This window comes from Megalops cyprinoides, chromosome 6 (genome assembly GCF_013368585.1).
Source record: "Megalops cyprinoides isolate fMegCyp1 chromosome 6, fMegCyp1.pri, whole genome shotgun sequence".
Classification (NCBI taxonomy): Eukaryota; Metazoa; Chordata; class Actinopteri; order Elopiformes; family Megalopidae; genus Megalops; species Megalops cyprinoides.
The window spans coordinates 6,269,297-6,291,345 of NC_050588.1; the positions used below are offsets into that span (position 1 = coordinate 6,269,297).

Consider the following 22,049-nt stretch of genomic DNA (forward strand, 5'->3'; position numbering starts at 1 on the left):
CATTATTCAGTTATCTATTTTGGAATTGTTTATGTTTGCCTGTTTACAATTGTGTTTTTTTAAAGGTGCACTCAGTTGAACACCTGACCTTGGCCTGACAAAAACCAGATTATGGGGGGAAACTGTTATTCACTGGCTTATAATAATCTTCTTATTAAGGGAGTTATACATTATTGTGGGGGTATTTTTTTATTTTTATCCTTTTAAATTTTTTATGTATTGTTACTTTCCCCTTTTATCATACACCTGAAAAATTGCATCTAATGCATATGTTTTCTAAAATCTAATAGACTGTTTAAAATGTCACATGGACTGATTTTGTATATTGTACAGTTGCAATGGATTTGCTTTTTACCAATATTATATTAATAGAAATATATTTTTGTTTCAAACAGGGGGGATAGCAGAGGGAAAATTAGATTTCTTTACAGAGAATAAGTTCTGCTTACAGAAATGACAGCAAGATAATTCATTGTAATGCCTTTGTAATTCATTTTGACTAATGCCACCATTTATTGTACATTTCAATATTACAGTAAGTCCTCAACATGAATTACAGTTATTCAACTGTCTTGTTTTTACAACATATACCTGTTAGACTTAATTCAGTTTTACCCAAGATGTTTTTCATTTTTATGATGATAAACCTCCTTTCATCATCTTCAATCATGATCATTTCCCCCAGTTTTTACATTTGCACTTAACATTTTCATTGGAATAATATTTGTGGAGCATTTGTGTTATGTATTGATGATTACTATAGAAATTATTAGATTATGGCATTATGTGCAGTAAGCACTCCAAGCAGTTGGCTTCAGGCAGTCATCAAATCAGTACCAAAAGATTTAACAGTAACATTCATCTGCATTCTTTCACCATCCGCTGAGATGGAGTGCCTGCACATTCACACTGAACAGACTGTGACCTCTTCACCTGTAACACCTGCAGTTTAATCCCACAGTATGCTTTTAGGTCAATCACAACGAGATCAGTGAGCATTTGATGACATCACAATCAGCGCAGCAAGAGTTTAGGCAGATTTGAAGCACAGGAGTTTTAGTGTCGGATTTGGTGTGAAGGATTCTTGTGTCATGTTTAGAGTAGGAATATTTTCGCATTTTCGGACAATAAATTGGTATCGGACTTGGTGTTCCAAGGCCTAATTCATCCAGAAAAATGTGATAGCACTGTCCGTGCATCTTGTTCCACCCCTACAGCAATTGTAACAAAGAAGCCAATCTTATATTAAACGAAATTAGGTAAGTATTTTAATAACATAATAAGCGAGCAAAACAGCTACCATCCATAGCGCCGCATTTTTATGTTAGGTGGCTGAATGCTGAAATAGGCTATCGTGAGCCCCAATCGTTTCAGTAGGGAGGATATAAGTTTCATTCATGCATGCATTAATATTTCAGTTCCAATGCTATAGGAAACTAGTTGGTGTATGAAAAAACTGGCAGTTGTATTACACTTTAAATGTTTATAAAATCTGCAAAAACAAGATCCGTTCGCCTGTTGTAACACTGACTAACGAAAGGTTTGTGCTACGTTTTTGCAATCTGAATAAATAAAGTCATTATGACCAACCACAGCCAGGCAATTTGGGCACCTTCAAATGATACCCCGAAATTAAGCCACTGAATTCGGGGTGTGCTGCGCAGTCTCGGCGCTGAGTCATTTGATCTTCGTGGCAGCCGGTACAGTGGGCTCTCCGCATCTTTACTATCGCGTTTCGGGGCGACAAGATGCGCAGTTGCTGTGCAGATTCTGCGCAGATTTTCCAATGTCAATATCATCTGGCTGGTTTTTCACTCACGAGTTGAAGCATATTAGCCGATCCAGTGTAGCAAGATCATCGAATCTGCACAGACGTACGTAACATCAGCGTCTCTGTGGCATGACGCTCTAAAACATCACGATTGCAGCCTGGCTGCACAGACAGATGTCACATGACATATCGGTTTGCGGAAGGCGACTTGCTGTGGTGGATTTGGGAGAGGTTGAGGAAGGTAAGTCGCCGGGTGAAAGTGCTCTTTTTAATGTATGGTGTTAAAAAACGCTTATGGCAAAGGAGAATAAGGAAAACGCAGAATGTGAAACCGATGCATTCTGGCTTGTAAGGGCCTTTGTACCCGTATTTAATGGAGAAAAGGTACTAGCTGGCTTGTTAGTGCAGTGTTTGACCGTGGAAGGAGGCGTAGCTGGTTGTCAACGGCTGTCAGGCTGTATGGGAGACAAATGTGACGGGCACACGTAACTTGCTTATGGCTAATTTACTATAATGCTTGCTTAATTCATCCTTATTACAGCAGCTAACTAACTGCGTAATACAAATGCGTTCGGTTACAGCGTTGTGCAGTCATAGGCCGGGTAACTTAGCCAGCAAGCTAACAGCGTTAGCAGCCAATTAGAAAAGATGGCGAATGATTCCTTTGGAAGCTATGGAGACATCGCTGGGTAGCTAACTGTTTTACCTTGCTTGTCATTACGTGTAACTACCGTTATTTAGCTAACTTGCCACATTCTGCACTGTAAAACCTGTGAAATAAAATCGTTTGCTGAACCTCCTTTGTAAACTTATTTTCCCTTAAGTTGAATAATGTGTCAAGTATTGGTCAGCCAGCTAGCTAGCAAACAGCGTGGTGATTTTCTGCAGCTAGCCTCAGCTAATTAGCTAGCTAAGATAACAGACTGGTGAGCTGTTGTAGTCACAGTGATCACTTGTGCGCACATTTGTCTTGATCCATAATCAAAATACAATCAAATGTATTGCATTGTCAAATGTGACAGGAGAAGGGGTGTGTCAGCCACCGTAGGTAGCTAGCTGATGTGCTTAGCCTGGGTAGTGTCATTGTTGTTGAACCTAGAAAATCGTTCTTTAAAGCACTTCCTTGTGGACGATTTATGCGGCTTGTGAGCACCAGTCAAGTTTCTTGCCATCTCGATAATAAATAAAATGTGATTTCACTATGTATGTAAAACGTAGCTGTTATATCCTTGTATAAACGACCGTAGACGTTTATAGCAAGATTCACGTTTTTTCTCCAGCAAGGCAGACATGCATAAACGGTTTAAATATCGCCAATTAATATGAAACAATCTGATGAATACAATGATGCATACCAGTATCTGTCTGACATGTCATGTCTCGAATTTGTGCAGGTTTTAATGATGATGCTTCGATACCGTTAATTTGACAAGTTCTCAGGACATCCTGAGCCCTTTTAGCATGTGGAGATTCAAACGTACTATTCATAGGTAACCTGTCGTGGTAAGATACAATATTTTTTTTTTTTAAATGCGTTCTTTTATAATACTTAGGTATGTAATCTCCAGTGAAATATCAGAAGATGAAATTTTCAGAAATCTGAGAACATGATACATAAGGTGTCCCTTGTCATTTGAGGTACATACATTGCACAAGATTATTGTCAAGTTTTAGTGCATTAATTCAGCATATTCACTTGTAGCATTTATCTTCCTTAGTCTAACATTCAGGGGAAATGTTATTCATAATGTCTATTTATTTGTAAAATAAGAAGATAGTTGGTGGTTAGATGGTAGCTATTTCTTATTTGGGTCAGTGACATTTTAGATTTTCAAAACAGCAAAAAAATAAAAATGAAACAGCAAGTCAGTTTCACCATTTTCTGTGTGAATTCAAATATGTATTTTTCATTTTTGTATGTTCCAACTGAAAAAGATAACAATATAAGGCATTTTTATGCATTTAATTGTATACAACCCTTGAAAATGTCATTCGGCCATTTGTAAAATAAGAAACGACTGTACATTATCCCTGATCTGTATGCAAGTGATCGATTTTGCCATAATTCCCGTAGAGCACAATTTGACTTCAACATCTCCGTTGGGCACAAGGGCAATAGTTTTTGTTAAGTTGGGGGGGGGGGGGGTGAAAATGGTGAAACTAGTTTGGATTTGGAATGGAAGGAAACAGAAACTGAATGCCTTTTAGCTGCTTGGGCAGATGAAAGTGCAGAGGAGAAGTAGGCTTCTGATTTTACACAGTAATATCAAGCTTCCTCACAGCTTCTCTGCAAATCAGGCTTTGGCCTCCTTAGTAAGTGCAGGTGGTGCATGATTCCTTTACGAAACCTACCATAAAAGCTTACCTCACCCCACTATAAACAGTGCCACAAACTGCTCCTGTGGTTGATTTTAATTGCAAAAAGAAGAGAGTTTTCTGTTTTTATCTTCATCTTGGTCCCAATCCACACCCTCTTCTATAAGTGCTTAATGGGAACGAGCGTGGTTCTGAGTGTTCTATCTCAGACTTCGCTTTAAAACATGGTTCACAACCGTGTTGGATGATTGTTACTTCATCTTGTTGTGGAGGTGGATTCAAAAAGGGTTGTAACTTAAAAAACCATGTAAGCTGACATCATGTTACCTTACCCAGTGGTTCTGATAAGGCGTTATGTAAACTAGCTAATATTCATGACTCAGAAGTTGAACATAGGCTGGCTGGCTGAATAGCAAATTTCATGAACGTTCAGCACTCTCAGCACTTCTGTGAACAGCACCACAACGACCAATCGCATGGAACAGCGGATAAAATACAAAACATTTCTTGCTAGAAAATTGGCTGGCTAGCATTCACATGCAGGACAACCGCATAAAATGGCTAAGGACTAATGAATAATGCTCTTTGGCTTGCACCATTTTGGTGTTGGTGACTAATATCACAGCAGGGGGCACTGAGACATTTTATGCACTTAAAAATTTGTGTACTTTATAATGCTGGATAGCTATGACTCAGATTTATGGATACAAGAGCAGTCTTCAGAGAGATGGTACAGTGATTTTTTTTTCCAAAGAAAGACTGGATGGACATCATAAACTATCCCACTTCATATTTCAGCATTGTCTGCAACTAACCCCATACTTGAACTGAATGGGTGGATAACCAGTTCAGAAGGTATAATGTTAATTAGCTTGCTACATTATGGATTTAACTTCTCAAGAAAGATTGTTCATCTTCTATTACTGATTAGTTAGCTAATGAGAATGACAGAATGGTATTTAGATTGCTATGTATACCTATTGAGCAATCTGCTAGCAAAAATATGAAATTTCAAAAAAAGATGTGACATACTGCTGTCACCAAAAATGTGTCAAAATTGCTATATGTAGTGAATCATTGTTTTTGTTGTTTTGTGCTTTTTATTTGTATGAAAGCAGGACATGGCATATTCAGGCTATCTCTTCATGGTTTTTGACTTTGAGAGCTGTTCCCATAGAGAAGACACTGTTGGAATTGCAAGTATTAATGACTAATATGGAAGCAGTTTTTTCCCAGCATGCTGGACATCAGATCCATCAAGGATTTACTAAGAAGTTGGGGGATTGGGGGGTGGCAGTGGGGTGCTTTTCATGAGTGCATTGGTGAACTTTCATTTTAAGACTTGCTGACAAAAGAAAAATTGGGGTACAAGGCAATGTTTTTGGTAGATGTTGAAAAATGTAAAAGTAAAGACCAAAAATGGGTGATTTTGTTTTGGAATCACAGTGCTTCCTCCTCACTACACAAGCTAAAATGTTTCACATGGATAGTTCTTGAATCTTTCAGCATTATCTTTAACAAGATGGTGCCCATGGCCTTTTCCTTAATCCGCCATATACACCTGTCCCAGCCCTCTGCACCACAGACCTTAGCTGTGAGTGCTTGCATTTTCCTCTCCCACAGCCTGATATCGTCATGCTGTGACTTATTTCCAGATTATACAGCAGCTGTTAAAACTGTTCTGCTAATTCCACCGTCAACAGAATGTGGCTGCCGTCATTCCAAACTTGATCAAAATGGCAATCACCAGTCGGCTGAGCTAAGGAAATGCTCCACACCAGATGTACCATCATGTAGATCAGAGTGGCTAAGTTACCTGTACACAAAAATTTCTGGAAGGTCCTGGAAATAGCTATAAACCATGCTGTAATCCATGCTGTTGAAAGCAAGGGAGTCTGGGAGAATGCAGGGCAATGTGAATGCTGCTCACTGCAGGTTCATTACATTTCTGCAACTTTAATGAGTCATCTGTCAGTGTAGGGAAAACCAAGAATTTAGGCAGTACAGAGTTCACATACTGCTTTTAGATACTGCTTTTAGATACTATATGTTTACATACTACATTTAGATTCATTACCACAGTGATTTTAAGTTGTTCAAATCATAAAATGTATTACTAGATCTTATTTTTACTATATTAATACTTATTGATTATGCCATTATTGACAAGTCTTCCATTTAGCAACTGTTGTATATTAAGAATGTTTCTCAGTTGTGTCAACTTAGACTGTCAAATGGAATAAATTCCCACTACCCAGTACCCAAGCCCCAGTTTGAAGAGGACCACAGACCACCTTGTGCAAGCAAATTAAGTCCATTTTTTGGTATGCATCTGACTTCTAAGAAATCTTTCACACGTAACTAAACAAACCAATTTGTGGGGCTAAGCAAACTCGTGTCCTGAAAATCCCCCCCCCTCCCCGAATGAGCCAAGTGTGAAAGCACCTTGAATCTTTCAAAACCAAGCAGGGCCTCACTAGGTACACAGGCGGCTGCCTGACATTTTCGCAGCATTTGCCAAGTTCTGCAGGGTGTCCGAAGGTCTTAGCACACCGGGGGGCACGTCTCTGCAGACTTGGGTTTGGCAGTTTGTGTATTAGAATTCTTTTCTTTGTAACACTCTTAACCCTTCTCATCCTGACATTAGGAGGTGGTGTTTCTGCAGTTGATCCCCTCACTCCTCTTTCCCTGTCGTTACACCTCTCAACCCCAGGGTCTTTTCTGAAAAACACACACATTCATCCGAGTCCTTCTGTCTCATAGCTTAACTTGATTTTCTTTCCAAGTGACAAATGCATGTTTAGTCATAACTGCCTCTTTTTGAGCCATTTTTCACTTTACTGAGTGACATAAATGCTGACCGCCCTCTGGTCTCCTAGGGTTTGTCTAAGGCAGGGATTTTCGTCTGAGCCGTCTGCTCTGCTGTCTGTGCCGTGTTGTTCGAGCCTCGTCGCCCTCTCGGTTCTGTCATCGCTCTCTGCCTGTTTTCTTTTCCATTGCTCAGAAAAATTCACCATTTTCTTCCTGTCTCCGTCGGCCCTTTGCTTCTCAGCATTTACTCGTCATCGTATTACTGTACACTAGTGATTGAAATGAAATAAGATTTGTTATTTTCAAAAAATGTGATTGTTCAGATTCATTTTTGATGAAGTTAACATTAGCAGAGATATGCAGGATGACCCCAAAACGTAATTAACAAGATTTTGCTGCTGTACAGGTGCTTGTATCGAGTGTAATTTATTAATTTATTAATTGCACAGACACATATTACAGTAACTTACCAGAGCCAATCCAAGTACTTCAGCATTGGATCAGTGCTTGTAACCAGACATCAGAGTTGCTAATGGATTTTTCCTGAAATTTGTATTCAGCTGATGTGAATGTTGTCTTTAAATGTTCCCCTGTCAGGGATTTTTCTTTTTCTTTTTTTCTGTAGCAGCTAAATGCTCATTTTGAAGAGTGATATCACTAGAAAACTTGAAATGAGGACACAGCGGTGTGTGAACAGTCAAACTGAGCTTGACTATCATAATTATCAAGTGGACCAAAGGCTGGTAAAGGATGTATTTTTATCAGTTACTCTGAAAACCAAACCAAAGCTAAAAATAATACATTAAGGTTGGCAATTAGCTTCTTTTACTCCTAACTGGGAGGACATTAGCAACCCAGTCACTGGTTTGCTAATGAGATTCAATTAAGAGTAGAATAAGAAAATGGAAGTAACACCCACGCGTTGACGCAATTTGTACTTTTTGAAAATAACAGCTCAGGAAATATGGCAAGGTTTAGCCGACAAAATTGACTTTATTTTTAACTGTGCTTCTCAGTTTTCTCAGCGAGTAAGTAGGGAAGAAGAAGGGAATAAATCACCAAATGGCTAATGAGATGCAATTAAGTTACAAATAAAAATGACATCCTAGAGTACAATAATTGCTTCTTGCACAATGCCTTGCAGTTAGATACAATTTACAAAGGTTGTAATTACGATTATAGATAATGTAGCGGGAATGTGTGTGAGAGACTGTGTTTTGTATCCCTTGTGTTGACGTGTTCTTACTAGCCATCACTGGGATGAAGAGTTTGGTCTGTAATAATCACCAGTATCAGCTGCCATAAGTCATGTTATAGGCTACTTAGAGGGAAAATCATTTCTGTATGAAAATGTGTTTTCTGTGATAGTAGCTTCAAACTGTGTTTGTTTCAGTTCCTCATCAGAATTTGTTTGGTGTCAAAATTACGTGATTATTTGATTTTTTTTTTTCTGTGATTGTTTTTTTATTTAGTAATAACATCACCAGGCAGCCAAACGTCATAGTTGGGATTACCCTGTTGCTGTTGTCAGAACGTCTTGACTGATTACTGCTGCTTAGTAAGATAGCAACCCTGCATCAGTAATAAGGACCACTGTTTTAGTCAGCCAAACTAGTTTTCCATTTAACTTGACGAAATTGATTTGTTTAACATTTTTCAAGTTTAAAATAATTTGCACACATTCAAATGTGCACATGTGCACTCACATCATGTTAGATTACAAGAATGTAGAACACACATTCTCTAATTTGGCATTTGCTGAAGTTATTTTTTCATCTGTAGCCTTCTGTTGTAGTGTGGTAATTTTGATGTTGATAGGAAACCGTTATTTTCTTCCATCCCAGTATGGGTATTGATGCATTGATGAAACTGATCTTATTACAGGTTTACTATGATTATGTCGTTAGTATTCCACTAACTCTGACCCTGTCGTGTTTTCCCCAGAGTCACCTGCCATCGGCCCTGGCCTCCTCTCTCACTGAGCGCGTGTGGAATGGCTGCAGTCTGGCAGCAGGTATTGGCAGTGGACGCAAGGTGGGCCTCAAAACTACCACGCTGCATGCTGTCACAGTAGTGTCAGTACTCTCCATAATACTGACACTCCATACTCTCCATCTTTATTCTCCATAAAGTCATTCTCGTGCGTAGAAACTTCATCCTGCCATTGCCTTAATTGCAAGCAGATTAGTTTACGTCGCTCTTCTGACAGTGCAAAAACTGTCTTCGCTTCTGCAGACCCTGTCCTCCACTGACAGAGCATTTTGTGTTTTGGTCTCCCACCCCTCCTCCCCCCCCCCCACCCTTCACCCCTCACCTCTCCGCAGGTACAACGCTTACCGCACGCCCAACTTCCCCCAGTTCCGCACGCAGTACATCCGGCGACGCAGCCAGCTGCTCAGAGAGAATGCCAAGTGTGGCTTTGAGCCCGGTCTGCGCAGACAGTACCTGAGGCTGCGCGGCCAGCTGCTGGGCCTGCGCTACGGGCCGCTGTCTGAGCAGAGCAGCTTCCGCGCCAGCAGCGTGCGCAGCTCCCGCACCACGCTGGACCGCATGGAGGTCAGGCCCCCTCGCAGGCAGGGCAGGGAACTTCACCTCTGACCTCTTACCTCTCAGACACTCCCCCGTGCGCTCTGGCACGAAACGTCTCCCGTTCGCTCGACTGAAGAAGTTCCTCCCGTCTCGTTTTTACTAATTACGCAATATGTATTTAACAAACAGTGTTACATTATACAGTAACGTTCTCATGAAATCACATCCTCTTAATAATTCCTTCCTTTGTCCCAAAACCCCAGGTGTGTGTTTGTCCAGCACGGTCTGTGCCAGGCCCTCTCTCATTACGTTACATGTTTTCCTAGAAGACGGCCTCCCGGTCAGCTTGCACAGCTTGCATTTTTTTGCACGTCATCCATTCGTACAGCTGAAAAATCACGAGTAATTCATGTTAAGGGTGCTCAAGGGTGCACAGCCACACATAGAAATCGAACCTGCAACCTCTAGGCCCAGCTCTAACCGCTGTACCTCTCTGCCGCCCTCACTTCCCCCTTGGGTCTCTCCCACCGCCCCCCCCCCCCTCCCCCCTTTCAGGATTTTGAGGAGGATCCCAGGGCCCAGGGTGCACGGGGGCACCGCCGATCCGTCAGCCGAGGCTCCTACCAGCTGCAGGCCCAGATGAACAGGGCTGTCTACGATGAGAGGTAGCCCCTGTACCAGCCCACTGTGGCTGTGCTCTCTGCCACAGTCTCACCGCCTACACGCAACATTACACCGCATTATGCTCAGCCAGAGAGATTTACACAGCTTACGGTTTTTACGTGTCATCCATTTATATAGCTGGAAAATTACTGAAGTAATTTGGGTTAAGCACCTTAACTACCAAGGGTATAACAGCCCACCTGGGAGTCGAACCTTTGGATTACAGTACCTGCTCCTCAGCACTGTGTGACACTGCAACCCAACATGGCCAGCACATCATCTGGTAGTTAATGTTGGAGATGGACAGCCTCATCTCGTAATTGACTGCTGGTCTGAATCGATGTTTGTAGTTTCTGAAGGGCTTGGTTCACTGCATTAATAGCTGTGCCCCATTGTTATTTTACCTTAATGTACTTTACCCTAATGTCATTCACCCTCTGCACTAGTCTGTTAAGAAATACTAAAGGAGCTTGGAGTGAATGGGTGGGTCTGTGCTCCTGTCTGCAGGCCCCCTGGCAGCCTGGTGCCCACCTCTGTGGCGGAGGCCAGCCGCGCCATGGCCGGAGACACCACCCTGAGCGAGAACTACGCCTTCGCCGGCATGCACCACATCTTCGATCAGCACGTGGACTCGGCCGGTGAGGGAATAGGCTCATGCCGTGAGCGCGCGGCTTTCTCTAACCCTCAGCAGCGGCGGCGAGGGGGGGCTAACATGACCTGCTTGTCTGCTTTTTTGCCCCCTGCCTCCCCTCAGTCCCGCGGCTGCAGTTCGCCAATGACGACAAGCACCTGCTGGCCTGTTGTTCGCTGGACGGCACCCTGTCCATCATGGCCCTGTCCCCGGCCCCGCCCAGCGTCAAGGTCACCCTGCGGGGGCACGCGGGGCCCGTCACCGACTTCGCCTGGTCCCTCAGCAACGACATCATCGTCTCCACGTCCCAGGATGGCACGCTGCGCATCTGGAACACGGAGGACGGCCGCTGCATCCGGGAGGTGGGCGACCCCGACGCCAGCGAGCTGCTCTGCTGCACCTTCCAGCCAATGAACAACAACCTGACTGTGGTGAGTGGGGTTTTAACGGAAATGGTTGAGTTTTAAATAGTGAAGCACTGTAGTACTATGTGAGGATTATAATACTCTTACAGTGGAATTATAATGGTCAAATATGTGAATCGTTTGTGGGGAAAAAAGGAAATCAGCGTTGAGTCTTCTTGCTAAATACTTCTGTTACCTGTGTCTGTTCCCACCTAGGCATGTCACGACACCAGAAATTTACTAGTCAATACCAATGCCAGTGAAATTCCGCGATTCTCGATACCCAATTCAATACCACGTTAAAAAAAAAAAACAAAAACAAAACAATAAATCCCATGTACTTCAACATACGCTTCTTTATTAAAAACATTGGAACATTACAGAAAACAACAACAGTGGCATGTAGCCCTCAAGTAATAAATAAAAAGAAACAACTATTAACATTACAAAAAAGAACAGTGGCATGTAGCCTTCAAGTATTAAAAACAAACAATACTGTGCTTTGTTACAAACAATCAACTTTTTATGATGGCACAGCATTTCAATTGCAGTACCTGGCCAAGGCATGAAAAAATATGGAAATAATAAATAGGCCTATATATAATAATATAATATAATATGTGTCTCTGAAAAGCTTCTGATATGGTTGGCTGTGTATGTGTTTGTTGACTTGCTCCTGGTTGACATTTGGCTGATACTGTGAAAGGAAAATTATGAGATTTCAGTTATCAGGTATAGCTGCACACACAATGTGCTAACACACACTCACACACACACACACACACACACACACACAGACACACACGCATGTATATACTCAGAGTGCAAGCAGTAGTTTAAATGACATGGTGACAGATCATTAGTCCGGAAATATTTATTTAAAACGCTACCGTTATATTTTGATGACAGATGGCACAGACTGAACGGTAAGGACGGTAGCCTGCTACTGGCTACAATAACATTATGTTAGCCTAAACACGGTAGCCTTTAGCGTTTATCCATTGCAAACGTCGTATGGAACATAGTTGGCTACACAGCAATATGCCAGCTGTCTCAAACAAAAATAATGGTAACGTGTATTTCAGGATAAGGATAACAAGGATAACACTTTGGATACGTTGTTAATGTAACGTTAACATGAATTGAAACTCACTCACCTTGAATTCTTTGAATAAATCTGGATGTCTATCTTTTATGTGCTTTGAGTTGCTTTGAGGTGAGTTGGAAGTGTTTACTCCTTTCGTCTGAAAAGTTCGATGGCACCATTTTTATACTGGTTTTTGCGAATTTATCATTACTCCCTGATGACCCGCCTCGAAGGCAAAGTAGGCTACTTCCATACACGACTCTTACTGTTTTTGTTTTCGACAAGTCGAGGCGGAGCAGTTGCTGCAGCTGCATCCCAGGTACCTACGGTACTGTAGAAAAACGAGTACCGTCACGTTTTCAGAATTTTGGCATCGACTTGGTACCGAAGCACCGGTACCTACGGTACTGTAGAAAAACGAGTACCGTCACGTTTTCAGAATTTTGGCATCGACTTGGTACCAAAGTCTCAGTTCTCGTGACACCCCTATTCCCACCTCTCCTTCCCACCCAGTAAGGGAGAGTAGGAAAGGCTTGGGGAACAGGAGTGCACCGAGTTTAGCACCAGTATGAATCAGGTTAATTCCATTGATACAGGAGAGTTAAGCAATGAAGTATTACATGAGGATGGCGGTGGTCATTAGAGAGATTATAAAAGGAGGAAAATTAAAAAAAAAAAAAATCGATGATGAGTGTCTGTCACTTCATACAGTGCCTCTGACCCCTCTCACCGTTGCCCCCTGCAGGTGGGGAACAGCAAGCACATCCTGCAGGTGGTGAACATCTCCACAGGGAAGAAGGTGAAGGGGGGCTCCAGCAAGCTCACGGGCCGGGTACTATCCCTGTCCTTTGACGCGCCCGGCCGGATCCTGTGGGCTGGCGATGATCGCGGGAGCATCTTCTCCTTCCTGTTCGACATGGCCACAGGTACAGTCGGGATGAAGGAGTACATCACCGGGAACCATGGGGGTCTTGCTTTACCGTGAAGGCTGGCTCAGGGGATCGGCTGGGGTCTCACTGAGCCGTGCAAGTGAAGCGACCTTCGTGCTTGCTCACGACGTGGCCCTGCGTTTGTTAGCGCTGAGCGAGATTCGGGACACTGAATATGCAGAACAGGCCCTCCACACACTTAACAGCTTCAAACGGGGAAACAGCATTGCAGCATGGGTAAAAATACACACCGGGCCATTCATGTTGCTCTGAAATGCATTAAAAATACAGTAACGTAATGTTTTAAATATTTAACAAATAGGACAAAATGTGTTCATATGGGTTGTATATGATTTGTGAGTAATATTATGTGACAGGTAGAGGTATTTTCATGAAAAAGTGCACGATGTTGTCACAATGTGTCATGTGTGTCCTGCATTACCATCCAGCAGTACTTTGTGTCCCTCACGCTCCAGTCCTTATAAAAGCTGCGAGCAGCTCAGAATGTGTCCCAGACGCAAGGGCTCTTGGGCAAATGCATACACTTGACATAAGCCGCTGTCGTGAAGGAGAAGGGCTTGTAACCTAAAAGGCTGCTGATTCAGTTCCCAGGTGGGCCAGTGCTGTCGTACCATTGTGGAAGCCCATATCGCCTCATAAATACGCAGTTGAATAAAAAAAAAAATCGTGAGCTGTGTAAATTGCTCAGCGAAAATGATAAATAAATAAGTAAATATGTGCTGAACCATAATGTTCTGATTTATACCTGTGTGCACAGGAGCACATTTATAGAAGTGTTGCATTTTTAATGTCTTTCAGCATATAAATATGTTTGTTTTGCTCTGTGGTGTTGTCTTGAATGGGCAAGCCATAAATAGAACAGGTAAAGGTGAATCCTGTCTTGAGTGGGTGGTTACCATGGAGACCCATTTGTTTCTGAAGAGCGCCTGCCATTAAAATAAATTAGCTCTCATACTATAAATAAACACTACGCCTTGACAGAAAAAAAAAAAAACCAATAAAAATTCACCCTCGAGAGTGTGTTGGTGTTCTCTCCTATCTCTGTCTCAGTGCTGTCTCAATGAGGGTATCTGTAACACTGTTGGTGATGTGCGCAGTGCTGTGGAAGATGACCGCGCTCCCTCTCCTCCTGTAGGGAAACTGACCAAAGCCAAGCGTCTGGTGGTGAGTGAGGGCAGCTCCATCTCCAGCATCTCTGCCCGCTCCTGGATCAGCAGGGAGGCCCGGGACCCCTCCCTGCTGGTCAACGCCTGCGTCAACAAGCTACTGCTCTACAGGTGGGTCACCCGCAAACTGCTGCGTGGGTGGGCCCTATTACTGCTGTGTGTCGGGTCATACTACGGTTGTGAGTGGGTCATACTGCTGTTGCATTGCAGGTCATATTACTGCTGTGTGTGGGTCATACTATAGCAATGTGTGGGTCAGTATTACAGCATTGTGTGAGATTATAGCACAGCTGTGTGTGGGTCATACTGCCATAGCATGTGGGTCATGTTAGAGCAGTGGGTGGGTCATACTGCTGCTCCATGTGGGTCATATTCCAGCTGTGTAGGATATATTACAGCATTGTGTGAGATTATAGCACAGCTGTGTGTGGGTCATACTGCCATAGCATGTGGGTCATGTTAGAGCAGTGGGTGGGTAATACTGCCATAGCATGTGGGTCATATTCCAGCTGTGTAGGATATATTACAGCATTGTGTGAGATTATAGCACAGCTGTGTGTGGGTCATATTACACTGATGCATTGACAGTTTGGTTGTAGTGAAATGCATTGTGGGTCAAATTGTAAGGTGTGGATCCAATGGTAGTGATGTGTGGATATAACACTAAAGCAACATGCGGGTGTGTAAATGTTTTACAGGGTGGTGGACAATGAGGGCACCTTGCAGCTGAAGAGGAGCTTCCCCATCCAGCATGGTTCTCAGCCACTACACAGCATCTTCTGCCCTCTCATGTCCTTCAGGCAGGGGGCCTGCGTGGGTAAGGCCTACCCTGACACACTGCTCTCTAGAGCGCTGCTAGTCAGTCTGAATATGTATAACTGTTTTTTATTTGCATAGCAGATGCTGTAAGCATTGTCATTATAATCAAGTTGTCTGTGTATTAACACACAAAATTGAAATGCCGCTTTCAAAAGCAGTTCTTCAGTGGCCACTTACCCTTAGGGATATGAGCATAATTTTTTTAAACTCAAAAATGCAGGACTTAATGTGAACTCAGCACTCTCCCTACATACCATCTTTTTAGGATGAGTGCAACATATTCCTTTTTAATACTAGTCCCATATGTAAGAAAAAACGAGTTTTTTGGAATTGACCGCATCTTTTTTATCAGTTCGTGAGAACCCTCCCTTCTTCCCCTTCATACTCCCCCATCTTCTCTGCAGTGACTGGCAGCGAGGACGCGTGTGTGTACTTTTTCGACGTGGAGCGGAACACCAAGGCCATAGTCAACAAGCTGCAGGGCCACAGCGGGCCGGTGCTGGATGTCAGCTTCAACTGCGACGAGAGCCTGCTGGCCTCGGCGGACACCACCGGCATGGTCATCATCTGGAGGCGGGAGCAGAAGTGACCCCCACCCGCCGAACTGCTCCCGACTACCATCTCGCCGCCTGCCTGCCTGCTTCCTGCCCTCTCCTTTAGTACCACCATCCCCACAGCGTCAGAAGGCCCCGCTTCAGTGTTAAACCAGGAAAGGGGCATCCCAGAAGGGAGCTGCTGATGCAGAGCAGGTCTCTTCAGCTTTGGTCACTGCTGGATCACAGTCCAGTGGGTTTGTAGGTCTCTGTCCCAGACTTTAAATGCGCGTGGGGCAAAAGGCCTCAGCCGAATCCAGTTCACTAAATTATTCATGTATGGGTTCTGACCTTCAATGGTAAGAGTTGAAGAGCCCTGCTCTACAGCCCCATGTCAGTTGGAAGCAGGCAAAAATAAAGTGAACGAACCATCACCCAAATCGTTTGCATAAAGATCACGGCCATGTGTAGGCCTTGGTGCTGCAGCCATCCGTCCCTGAGGTGAAAGCTCCCACTCTGCTGCTCCCCATTGATGCAGGCAGGATGTCTATCAGACAGTCCAGTACCTGTGAGCATCAAAGATCCATAACAGCTGATCCCAGATCAGCCCCTTGGGACCTGTGCCTCATTTAGAGAGAGATCCATAACAACTCATCCCAGAATAGCACAATGGGACCTGTGCCTCATTTAGAGAGATCCACAACAACTGATCCCAGAACACCACAGTGGGACCTGTGCCTCATTTAGAGAGATCCATAACAACTGATCCCAGAATATCACAGCGAGACATGTGCCTCATTTAGAGAGAGAGAGCCATAATGATTTATCCCGAACAGCACGGTGGGACCTTTGCCTCATTTTTCAAGGGAGCACCCAACCAATTCATACTGGCTGACCGCTTAACTACTGTATATTTATGACACATTACATGCATTAATATATTATAAATTCCACTACTTAAGTATGATGTGTTTACATTGTGTCCTGTGTTTAATTATATGAGCTGTGATGTAGAATTCAGCATATCTGAGAGATTTAAGTTATTTTCAAAACTGACTTGGCTTGAACAAGTCCACTTAAAGAAAACTGACGCCTGGCTTTGTTCACTATGAATAAAGAGTACTGCGTAGTAAGTTTATACAGTGGCGGTCATACAGCTCTTCTTTTTCTTGGAAAGGAATTCTCAGCCTGAAATTAGCTTTGTTATATAAAAAAAGGACAGATTATTGAATTCCATAAAGCAAGGTGTTAGGATGACTTGAACATAACTGTCAAGTCACAAAGTAAGGAGAAATGGTACATGCCAAAAACTGATTCTTAAGTACATTTCAAGAACAGAAAAAGGGCATGATGGTGGTAGGTCGGTTTAAAATGCACAACTGAATGAATGTTCTTCGTGGTGGATGTGTACTTGTACATGCAACATCATAAATCCTTCTTCACGTTTGTTTTAAACAGCCTACTTTGCCATATCATAACACAGCCATCAGGAGATTGCTCTCACATGTACCCTGTTCAGATGTGCTTCATTGGCATTAATATGTTATTAGTAATTATGACCGATGACTTCTTCCTTTGGTGAAGCCAGGGTCACATTAGGGCCATGGCAAAGATGGCCACTAGGGGGAGCAGGTCTTTCACTCAAGTGGTCCTTTGTACAGGATCTGGGTGTAACTAGCAACATTCATGTTCACTCAGGCATAAAACAGCAGATTTTTCTAAATTTAGTGTATAGCATGTGAATTGTCACTGGGAATTGGGTAGAGGTATAGACAGTGCCCCTGGTTAATGTTAAAATATTCAGCAATCCTAAAATAAACCAGATTTTTGTGCAAATACAACTCTTCCTGAACCAATACATTATATCACACCTCACCTGGCTCTGATGGTCAGGCATATTTTTAATTTTGTCGAATCAGGTGATAATAAAATAAGGTTTTAAGGAGCCAGTGGAAATATAAATTAAGATAAAATATAAAATAATAATCATGTTATATTTTTGAAAAGATGGAGCAAATACAGGTGCAGTATTTGAGCCTCATTTCTTGTACCAGTAAGAGTAGGAAATAAAAGCGTGTTATTGAAGTCCTAAATGAAGACACGTGTGAATATTTTAAATTTGCTTGTATCAGTGGCCTTCTAAGTGATTCTGTTCACAGCTTGTGTTATCCAATGTGCACGGCAGACATTATACAGTGCTTCAATGCTGTGGGTGTCTGACTGTTTCATCCTGTTAACAGATCTTGTAGCACTGTCACACAATAACAAGAGCTCTAATAAATCTGTCAAAATGGATTCCAGTCCTGAACTGTTTTCTGTCGCCGAGAGGAGTAGGTGTGACACTGAAATCGATACATTGTTCAAATCATTTCCAGCAACACAGAGCTCATGGCCATGGAATGTACTCCCATACTGTCTGAAAGAAGTACGTGCTTTTTGGGCAGTAGTATTGGATTTGATAACCCATAGCAGGCTGTGAATTAGAAGTGTTTATTTAGGCAAAATAACAGCTATAATGCTGTGGGAGCATCAGGTTTTTCTGGGCAGAAATGTTTAAACTGTTAGCATTAATGCATAGCATTATTTTTCCAGTTAAGAAGAATAACCACATGAGTTATGAAAGCACCCTAATGATCTGAGTAGCCCTGGTGTAGAGTGAATTATTCAGTCCATGGGTATGAAAGGTTGCAGACCTCTGCTTTCAGTCAACCTGTCATTTTGGAGGAAGAACACACCGCTTTGATCAGCACATCCATGTGTCACTTTGGATACAATTGGCATTAATCCACAGTTAGATCCAGACATGTTGTATCTTTCTCCCTGATTCTTCCTTCCAGCTGATTTTTATTCTGATTACTCCAATTCCAGTAGACTCCTATTGTTGTAATGTACAAATGTGCATAACAAATTAACATCAGGTGAGAGGTAGGTGGAGCTTGAAGAAGATGAATGATTCGATGAACAAAGTAATGAAATGCATCAGAAGAGCATTGATTGCAGTGATCCCACAGAGTCCTGCCTTGTTCTTCTTTTGCAGGTTGGTAGCTACTCTGTACATGGAGTCATTTGTCTTTACACACTATATCCCAACTGACTGATAGACTGATAGGTGTGACTTTGTGTGGTTTAAAGAAAATAGCATCAGAGCCCTGACCTCAACCTGACATGACATGTTCAGGATGAATTGGAACGCAGAATTAGGCAAGGCCAAGGTGGCCCTCTTCAGTGATGGGGCTTACTACTGCTTTAAAGGAGGAGTGGAGAACAAAACCTCTAGGTTTGTACCAGATATTAGCAAACAGTCTCACGCATTTAAGCAGCCATTGAAGGCCAAAGGCAGGCAAACACATTATTCATTTCCTGGAATAAAGATATTTTATTCATAACTACCTGTGTCCCCTGACTGTTGGTAGGATAGTGCTCAAAAGTGAATGGCAACATTGGAGGTTGTCAGTTCATGTCAGAGGCAATGGAATACATGAAACATTTAAGTAAGTAATGCATAATTCTGAGGTGGTTAAGGTTCTGATTAAGGATTAGGTTCTTAATTGCAGTCCTTTGCTGGCAAGATTGGCCCGCAATCAGAATCAGAATCAGAATGGAACAACAGAGTGCCCTGAGAAATCAACGGCCAGACAAATCCTTCATACAAATAAACCATAATCACTCATTTCACATTTCCTTGACATATTTGCCAGTTGTGCTCTAACATTCTGTACGTGATCACACTGCAAGTGCTCGTTGTGTGCTTCACTGGTGACAAAAAACAGGAAAGTCAGGGAGCCTGTGGTCCTGCGGAGGGTAGGTACAAGGCAGCTCTTGTTTGCACAATGTTTTGTGCTGTTTTGTTGGTTACACTTTGCACTTGTCTTAGGGAAGTTGTTTTGGATAAGAGCGTACGCTGAATGTCAATAAGGTAAATGTACATTTAAATGCGCTTACGTCTTGTATGTAGCTCTGGATAAGAGTGCGGCCCCCTGGATGTGAGTGTGGGGTTAAACGTACTCTGACGTTGTACATCGCTCTGGATAAGAATGTCTGCTAAGTGACAGAATGTAATGTAGTGTGAGTGTGTGGCCCTGTGGAGCACAGCTGCAGTGCAGCTCCTGCCCAGACCTGCGGAGCCCCACAGCAGGCTCCGCTGTGGGGCTCTGATCCGCTGTGTTTAAGAGCCTGTCCCATATGGCGTGGCACGCGCCCGCCCGCCCTCCATCGTGTAGCGACTGCTGGGCGCGCCGTGGGCCCCCGCAGGCGTGCTGCCGCCCCATGCTGTTTCCCAGCAGCCCACGGGGCGGGCCCTTCGCAGCTCATAGTAAGAGCTCCGGGTTTGGGGAGGGCTCCCCTGGCTCCTCAGTGAGCCCTTCTGATGTCGGCATCCAGTGGGAGATTGGCCAGCACACAGCTGCACCTCCCACTACCAGCTTTGAGGGGCATCTGCTGTCACACTAATAATAACAATATTTACATTCAATAAAATGCATTTTAATTTGGACAGTGCTTTTCATTACAGCACAATCTCAAAGCTATTTGAAAATGATCATTTAAATGAAATTAATAACACTAATAATAAGACAAAATTCTTTACAGTGAAGAAATGAAGCATATAATACCAACAACGAATGGTAATACAAGGAATGATTAAAAAAAAAGTCAAAACATGAAAACAATGAAAAGGCATAACAGTGCTTCCTTAAAAGACAGGCTATGAAAGTCAGTTTTAAGACAAGATTTAAAAGGTGAAATTGATTGTGAGAATGAGTTGAGATAAAAAGAGATAGACAGAGAGAGAGAGCGCAAAAGAAAGATACCCCAACCATTACATTAATTGGACTAAATAATATTAGTGCAAATGGAGTTTACATTAGCAAAGCATTGCTGATTTGGCTCGTAATGCAGGGGCTCTCGTGGGGCAGTGCTGTGATTAGTTCTCAGATGATTCATCTGCTGTGGGAGGCACTTTAACAGAGGACCGTAGAGCATCCAGAAATTACATATTAGTTCACACCGCCATGTGAAAATAATGTTTAAGGGGTTAAACAATAAATCTTGGGAATGAGCTGCAAGTTTAAAGAGTACCTTGTTGGACCCATTAATGTTGATGATGTCAGTGTGGATGTCAGTGTATTTGTATACGTTTGTAGGTATAGTGACTGATCACAAACTGGAGTGAACTGTAAATGGAAGTGCTGCATAGTGGACAGGACATTTTTTTTCACATTTTTATGTTTATTGTAAAATGTTGTGCATCAATTTAGCAGCTGGGGTCACATTTTGTGTAGAGAAGGAGGATTGAGGGGATGCTAACAAAATGAACAAATTGGTTCATAAGGCTGGCTCCACAGCTGGCAGGTGTCTTGAAATTCTCTCCTGGAATACGCATTGGCTGGTGCCTTGCAATGAGAATCGGGGCATCGGTGTAAAGCATCTGTGTTCATCTCTCTCCACAATTCCATAATTATTAAATATTCTGTTTATGCTAGGTAAGCTCTGCATTTTAATTATTAAAAAGCATAGCGTCATAGACGTCTGGTCTTTGTGAAAACGTCGAGTCTAGACATTTTTTATTTATCATGTGGCATGTTCTATTTTCTGACAGCACACTTTTATGCATTGTGTTGTGTGTCTGTTGTTCTTCTTTCTAACTGTATCTCTGCTGTTGTGCTTAACTGTATGTATGCTGTTGTGCTTAACTGTATGTCTGCTGTTGTACTTTCATTACGTCTGCTGTTCTCATTGCTGCATATCTGCCATTGGCAACTCACTTTCCATTTGGCCGTTAACAACGTTCTAATGTGTCGTGCTCCTTTCTGCAGCAAACATCTTGAGAAATGTGACTAATATCAAAGCCAAATAACAAGTAAGGAGGTGATTAACACACCGATTAAGAGGTTGTGTGGGAGAAATCAGTACCATACAAAGGAATACAATAGCCTTTCTTCAGCTCAATCAATTATAGCTTACCGTTTATCATATTCTTGGCACCAGTAAGAAGACCAGTCCATCTGCTTAGAGACAACTTTAGAAGCTTATTCTTTCGGCTGATACCACACATATGAAGCCTCCGTCAGGATTATAGATGGACAGTCTGGGAGGAAAACAACATAAGCATATGGGACAAGGATAGATGGTCAAACAAGAGTTCCTACAGGCCATACATGTGCTGATTAATGGCCTGACTCAGGACCACAATACTCTCAACACTCCAAGTTCAGGAAGGCAACAGAGCTGTCATGGTAGTCATGAGCCTGTAGAGGACAGATAATGATAACAGTATTGCTTTTAATTCTGATTTGTCCAAACTGCTTGCAAAATGACTTAACCTGGATGGTACCCAGCACAATGACTGCAAGCCACCAGCCCCGAACTGCC

General features: G+C 42.7%; 1 protein-coding gene across 1 annotated transcript; it reads left to right on the forward strand.

The window, feature by feature from the left end:
• The first annotated feature begins 1,959 nt into the window (after positions 1 to 1,959).
• wdr13 (WD repeat domain 13) lies at positions 1,960 to 16,138 on the forward strand. The gene is made up of 10 exons (XM_036532228.1): positions 1,960 to 2,012; positions 8,843 to 8,932; positions 9,223 to 9,454; positions 9,983 to 10,092; positions 10,598 to 10,728; positions 10,845 to 11,152; positions 12,958 to 13,138; positions 14,298 to 14,439; positions 15,027 to 15,145; positions 15,552 to 16,138. The coding sequence occupies exons 2-10, from the start codon at positions 8,892 to 8,894 to the stop codon at positions 15,734 to 15,736; spliced, it is 1,449 nt and encodes a 482-aa protein (XP_036388121.1). The 5' UTR covers positions 1,960 to 2,012; positions 8,843 to 8,891; the 3' UTR covers positions 15,737 to 16,138.
• The last annotated feature ends 5,911 nt before the right edge of the window (positions 16,139 to 22,049 follow it).

Excerpts from the sequence above, each read along its gene's own strand:
- wdr13 (XM_036532228.1), top strand. The coding sequence starts at position 8,892 with ATGGCTGCAGTCTGGCAGCAGGTATTGGCAGTGGACGCAAG. Across the intron at positions 8,933-9,222 it reads GTATTGGCAGTGGACGCAAG|GTACAACGCTTACCGCACGC; the intron begins GTGGGCCTCAAA and ends ACCTCTCCGCAG. Across the intron at positions 14,440-15,026 it reads AACAAGCTACTGCTCTACAG|GGTGGTGGACAATGAGGGCA; the intron begins GTGGGTCACCCG and ends AATGTTTTACAG.